Source organism: Gossypium hirsutum, chromosome A13 (genome assembly GCF_007990345.1).
Source record: "Gossypium hirsutum isolate 1008001.06 chromosome A13, Gossypium_hirsutum_v2.1, whole genome shotgun sequence".
Lineage (NCBI taxonomy): Eukaryota > Viridiplantae > Streptophyta > Magnoliopsida > Malvales > Malvaceae > Gossypium > Gossypium hirsutum.
The window spans coordinates 41,894,610-41,901,447 of NC_053436.1; the positions used below are offsets into that span (position 1 = coordinate 41,894,610).

The window sequence follows — 6,838 nt, forward strand, 5'->3', positions numbered from 1 at the left end:
ACTTTAAATCATACTTTCACCATTGAACCATTTGGAACATTATCGGATACTCATTTAGCCTCCAATATGGGGTCAAACATCGACACCATGTCCCAGACATCGTCTTACACAAGTTCTAGTATATCTTTGTCGATGCCATGTCCTAGACACGGTCTTACATTGACACATCTCGTAGTCGATGCAAGTCCCAAGCATGTCTTATACTAGCTTACGTCTCGAGGCCGATGCATGTCCTAGACATGTCTTACACTAGCACTCGTCTCAATGCTGATGCCATGTCCCAGACATGGTCTTACACTGGTTCTCATAATGTGGCTGATGCATGTCCCAGACATGTCTTACACCAGCTCACAATAACCCATATGTTATGGCATGAATATCCGATTTATTTCCTGAGGTTCATTCGGAAATTCTATTATCTCTATTTTCATCATATTACCTCATTTCCAAAATCAAGCAATTCATACTATAATAATTCAAATACAATTCAACAAATACATAAGCAATGTAGTTGTATTATTTACATACAACTTACCTCGTACTACAAAATGTGGCGACTAGTCGATTTAGTCGATTTGCTTGGCTTTTCCCAGGTCTAGGTTCAGATTCGGTATTTCTTGATCTATAATAGCAAAATGTACTTATTTAGTCACTAAATAAAATTAAACAATCGAAAATTCATATCTTTGGTAAAATGACCATTTTACCCCTAGGCCCAAAAATCAAATTTTATTGAATTTCTTCATACCTTAAGCCTAGTTGAACCTTTTTTACTCTTATAGCAACTCCAAATTCCTTCTATTTCACATACGTAACATCTATTTTACAACTCATGTAAAATAGTCCTTTAGGTGTTTTCATGCTAACACCTTTCACAAAAGTTGTTCATAACACACCCAAGACCTATTTTCTTCCATAAAAACTCAACAAACATTACAAATTCTTTCATGAAAAAACCCTAAACTCTTGATCATTTTGCAAAATAGTACCCTCATTTGAAAGCTCATGCTTCAAGGGTCTCAAAAATGCAAAAATCATCAACAAAAAGTATGTAAATCACTTACTTGTAAGAGGAATAAGTTGCTGAAATTTTTGAAGCTCAAAACCCCCAAAAATGGCTGAAAAATCAGTGGAGAAGAAATGGGAAATAGGATGATATCATCTTTCTTTTATTTTATTTCTATTTTAGTCAAATTAGCCACTAAACCCACCAAACTTGGACTTTTTGACCAAATTACCTCCTATGGCCGGCCATGCACTAACTTAGGGTCTAATTACCCTTTAAAGACCCCCAATTTAGGTTCTCTAGCTATTTGGCACTTTTGGCTATCAAAATAGGACTTTCGCATTTTATGCGATTTAGTCCTTTTTTCTCAATTGAGCTCACGAACGTCAAAATTAACTCACCAAATTTTCCATGCATTCATATAATTATGCTATAACATCAAAATAATTATAAAATAATTTATTCGACTCCGAATTTGTGGTCCAAAGACCACTATTCCGACTAGGCCCTAAATCGGGCTGTTACAAATATAAATAATATAAAAAATTAATAAGGGTCTAGCCAAGTTTGGGTTTCAATATTTTTATCTAGACCGAGCTTGAGCAAAATTTTAGGCCTATTTTTCGGGCCGAGCTAGGCCTAAGCCTAGGCCTAGGCCAAAAATATTGGTTGTGTCCGACTTGGCCTATGAGCACCTCTAGTATAAAACTATGATTTTATATTATTTTTATCTCTCTCCAACAGGAAAATAACAAATCATATTTTTTCCCATGAAAAAATTTAAATCCAAATAAAAATACTAAAAAATAAAAGAAAATCTAATTTATTAATGTACTATTAGAAAAAGATAATATCACAATTATATTCAATCATTTCAGACAAAGTTGAATTACATGTCAAACGTGTTTTCAAATTTTTATTTGTTGGTGTTATCATTACTATTATAATATATTAATTAGGATTGACACCAACCACACCTGGTGGGAGCCATCCTTTGATCATTTACTTGTATTACCATACAACCTAAATTGCGTGCTAATTCTACTTTCACATTTAGTAACTGGGACTCTACCGCCAACTTTATCGTTATCCATGTGCCAACAAACAAAAATAAACAATATAAAACCTCTATATTTATCCTGCTCCTGCCTGGCCTTTCTTTTCCTCCATTTTCATTCTATTTTGTTTCTATCAGGATAATAAAGAAACTTGTCAGTCCATCACCATGATACTTCCATCCAAGTTTCAAGGTTCGTTTTATCTGCAAGTTGATTTTCAAAATTTTGTCTTTTCCTTTTTTCCTTTTTGTTATTCGATCTTAATTTTCCCCCCAAATGATAGAACTAACTAAGCACTTGACAATTTTTAAGAAACTTAATACTAGCGAATCTATATTAATTATAGCAAGAAAAATTTAAGAAAGTTTGGAGCTTTACATATTATTTCTGGATGAATTCAGGGAAGAATAGAATTCAAAGAAGAAAAAACTTTATATTTATATTAGCTGTTTTCTTACAGTGTCTTCAACGTTGTTGTGTTTGCAATTATTGTGTTGTTTGGTTTTAGTCAAAGATTTGTTGTCTTTGATGTCTCACAGATGAAACTGAAAAAAGTGACAAATCTTCACCACCTTTGGATGTTTCGGTTGCATTCCCTCAAGCAACTCCAGCATCTGTTTTTCCTCCGTCTGGTATGAATTTTATAGCTCTTCTAAAATCTTGTATTTTTTTCATTAATGCATCTCAACTTGATAAAATATTGGTTCTGAAGTGCTAAATCTTTTTATAGATTTTGACTATGTGTTGTTATCAAATGGGAAACCTTGAGTTCTAATTATATGCGTGTTTTGCTTTTGGGAAAAATAAATACAGTTTCTGATTATTATCGATTTGATGATCTATTGAGTCCTGAGGAGAAGACTCTCCGAATGAAAGTAAGAGAGTTTATGGAAAAAGAAGTAGCTCCTATAATGGCGGAGGTATCTTTCAGATGCTGTTCATGAACCTGTCTAACAACTTGGATTGATGATTTTTAGGGTTAATTGCTTTTTATCATTGTTTTTACTTACACATTTACCAAGAAAGAAACTGATCTGAAAATTTTCCCAGTATTGGGAGAAGGCAGAGTTTCCATTCCAAATTCTTCCAAAGCTTGCTGATCTTGGAATTGCAGGCTTTAATACCGAGGTTATTCCTACATTAAATTTCTTTTTTTGAACTTATCTCCTTCTTTCTTGAAGTGTAACTCAAGTGAGTATGATGTTTGGTTATCTATGATTTGCAGGGTTATGGATCCCCTGGTCTCTCCATCACTACTAGTGCTATTGCAAATGCAGAGATTGCTAGAGTTGATGCAAGTTTCTCTACATTTTTATTGGTGCATTCTGTAGGCATGCTTACTATTGGTGAGATTTATGAAACAACTTTCCTTTCTGTTTTACATATTAATTAATGGCATGTGTATATTTATTTATTTTTTCTTAGAGAAGATAACTGATAAATATGACCTTTGCATAACTTGCCTGTACCATCAAGAACAGCATCATGTGGGTCAGAGGAACAGAAGCAGAAGTATTTACCTTCTTTGGCACAGTTAAAGACGATAGCTTGTTGGGTAGTATTTCTTTCTGGAATAACATTTTGGGAGGCTTTAATATCATTTTTCAGCTTTAACTCTGAAGGATTTTTTAAAAAAGTATTTATCATTTTATCTTTAGGCTTTGACTGAGCCTGAATATGGAAGTGATGCTAGTGCTGTAAATACAACTGCAAGAAAGGTCTGCCGTCAACCTTGTTTATTGGTTTTCGATTGTCTTTTTTAGTATAGCTTATTATACTGCTAAACATTCTAAAATTTTTGTTTGTACCATGTTTGCTATCATATAAAAAATTTCAGGTAGAGGGAGGTTGGATAATTGACGGACAAAAACGCTGGATAGGAAACAGCACTTTTGCTGATGTGTTGGTTATTTTTGCCAGGAATACCACAACCAATCAGATAAATGGGTAAATGAAATAGTATGTAAGAAAGACATTGAAAAGAATTTAGCATTTGGTCGTAAACACAAGCGCCATCTAATAGTCAATAAATACACATGCTTGTATATTCACTAGAAACTAGGAAGTATTTACAAACATATATAGAATGAAAAGCCAAATCAACAATTCAGTTGAGAATTTTTACTCAAGTACCATTAAGGGCTTAATGATCTTGAAGAGGTGGAAATGTTCAAACCTGGTTATCATTTCAAGAAGGGGCGAGGAAGATATTTAGGGCTTTTTGTCCATTTTGATTTTATGTTAGGATTTTAAAGAACTTAAATGAAGTCATAATTTTCAAAGTTTACATTATTGTAACCTAGCAGAGAAAGAAGCAATAATAATGCAAATAAAAAGGTGGCTAGATTCAGTATTCATTGCATGCTCTTTTTCCTTAAAATGGGATGCTTCTGCCATCTGTTTCAGATATATTGTTAAGAAGAATTCCCCTGGACTGAAAGCTACAAAAATAGCAAACAAGATTGGAGTGCGAATTGTGCAAAATGGTGATATTCTCTTAAAGAATGTCTTTGTTCCTGATGAGGACCGATTACCTGGTCTAAACTCATTTCTAGATACAAACAAGGTTTGTTCAAATAGCCTGTTTGAGATAATGATAGCATCTCAGCTCATATTTCTGCTTGCTAATTGGTTGATAATCTGTGGTCAGTGGTAGGATTTAACCTTTTCTATTTTATGTTGGTGCCTTTCAATATATCCTGTGGGATTTTTATGCTTTATTCATGAAATTGTGATCTGTCACCATGGAAAAGCAGGTACTGGCTGTTTCACGAGTAATGGTTGCGTGGCAACCTATTGGCATATCAATGGGTGTCTATGACATGTGTTTGAGGTATTGCAATCGGTGCTGTTATTCTCAATTTGAAGAATGACATATCAAGCATGTAAGGTAACCTGTTTTGCATTTGCTTTGATGTAGGTATCTGAAGGAGAGGAAACAGTTTGGAGCTCCATTGGCAGCATTTCAACTTAACCAACAGAAACTTTCTCTAATGCTAGGTAATATTCAAGCAATGACCCTTGTTGGTTGGCGCCTTTGCAAATTGTATGATAAGGGTAAAATGACTCCTGGTCATGCTAGCTTGGGAAAGGTATAAACATTTTAAGATATGTAAAACATTTCATACGAGGTTTCACTCTGAATTAGGTAAGCCCTGACAAACTTTTATGGTCTTCAGTCATGGATCACATTGAGGGCAAGAGAGACAGTCGCGCTTGGGAGGGAATTACTTGGTGGCAATGGAATTCTGGCTGATTTTCATGTTGCAAAGGTTATCGTTCTCTGCTTTCAAAACAAAATCACGTATTTATATCTTCATGGTAGAATATATCTGTTGGTTAATCAGGATGCAGTTTGACAAACCTAATCCAAACCTGAGATCCTCCCAATTGTCTATCAAGTATATAATGAACAGTTATTAGATGTCTTCCTTTGGGAAGTTGGTATACTTAAGATTTGGTCCTTATTGTCATCCAGATTTAAAGAAAAATTCCTTATAGAAAGTTTTCCGTTGTTGGTGTCACCATTCCATGCAGGCATTCTGTGATATGGAACCCATTTATACATATGAAGGCACGTATGATATCAACAGCTTGGTAACTGGTAGGGAAATCACTGGTTTTGCCAGCTTTAAGGCACCTGGGATGAGCAAGCAGAGCCGCCTGTAATCCTGGACTTTCTTCTCTATTCTAGGAGGAGATTTCTTCAGTTACGGGTAAAAGAAGGCTGTGTATTGGCACTTGTGAATAGGTGAAGGGAAATGAATATTATGAGCTCTAACGTCCAATTTATTTGGGATCTGAATAAATTTACGTAGCTTCTCTGTAAAAAGCTTGTTTAGAGAATAATGAAGCGATTATATTGTGTACTATATGTAGTAATAATGGATAATATTATTTTATCATTTTTAATAATTGAATCATTAATTGATAAATTTATATAATTTATATTTATCATTTCTAAAACGAGTACGGGTCTCTAGAGTACCAATTCTCCCAATTAAGGTATCGCAATGCACAGCAGCAAAACTAATTACTCATCGAATCTCACCGTGGATGATTTTGCGCTCTCCTTGGGTAATAATGGCAAATACTCTCCGTTTCTTGACCTGTTACCACTAAACATTTGGAGGCTGTTGAACCCAAGTGATGTTGCCAGATATCAAGTGAAGCAGTTTTACCATAACATGACCTCCCAAGTTTGAACAAACTAGATACAGAAAAACCTGAACAATAACAAAGCCAAATTGAGTAAGCTACTTCCATTTTTCTTCAATACTTCCATTTTTCATCAATGCCAATGCCAACTTGGTGGATTGGTAAGAATTGAAGCATGTTCTATGTTCAAAAACTCATAGATGGTTCATGCTCAAAGTTCATATAATCCACCCACCTTTTGACGTCTGATTCAATTTAGTCACCATCTAATTTGATTTCCCTTCCATGATGAGTAGAAATGTGATATAGATTATTCACCTTGAACATCTGGTCAGTAAACAATCAATTCCAGCACATCCTATAAAATAGACCACCAAAATCAGTTTTGAATCATCAAGAAAGAGACTAGAAGGAAATGATATTCTAGGGGAGTATAAGAAGATAATGTGCCAAGTACTTGTTATACGTAATTACCTTGCAATAAAAAGGTGTCGACTACAAACAAGGTCCATCTCACTAAGTGAATCACTTTGCTAAACAAGACTTGCTCAGACTAGACTATCAGAAATTACAATGTTGCTAATGTAGGCTTCGCTTAATTGACTTTAAAGAAACC

At 34.5% G+C, this 6,838-nt stretch overlaps 1 protein-coding gene across 1 annotated transcript; it reads left to right on the top strand.

The window, feature by feature from the left end:
• The first annotated feature begins 1,988 nt into the window (after window positions 1-1,988).
• LOC107893796 (acyl-coenzyme A oxidase 4, peroxisomal) lies at window positions 1,989-5,999 on the top strand. Its single transcript, XM_016818888.2, has 13 exons — window positions 1,989-2,256; window positions 2,604-2,696; window positions 2,878-2,984; window positions 3,115-3,192; window positions 3,290-3,410; window positions 3,546-3,619; window positions 3,723-3,782; window positions 3,902-4,011; window positions 4,471-4,630; window positions 4,821-4,897; window positions 4,985-5,156; window positions 5,244-5,336; window positions 5,602-5,999. Exons 1-13 carry the CDS (start codon window positions 2,232-2,234, stop codon window positions 5,731-5,733), a joined length of 1,302 nt encoding a protein of 433 aa, XP_016674377.1. The 5' UTR covers window positions 1,989-2,231; the 3' UTR covers window positions 5,734-5,999.
• Window positions 6,000-6,838: the final 839 nt, after the last annotated feature.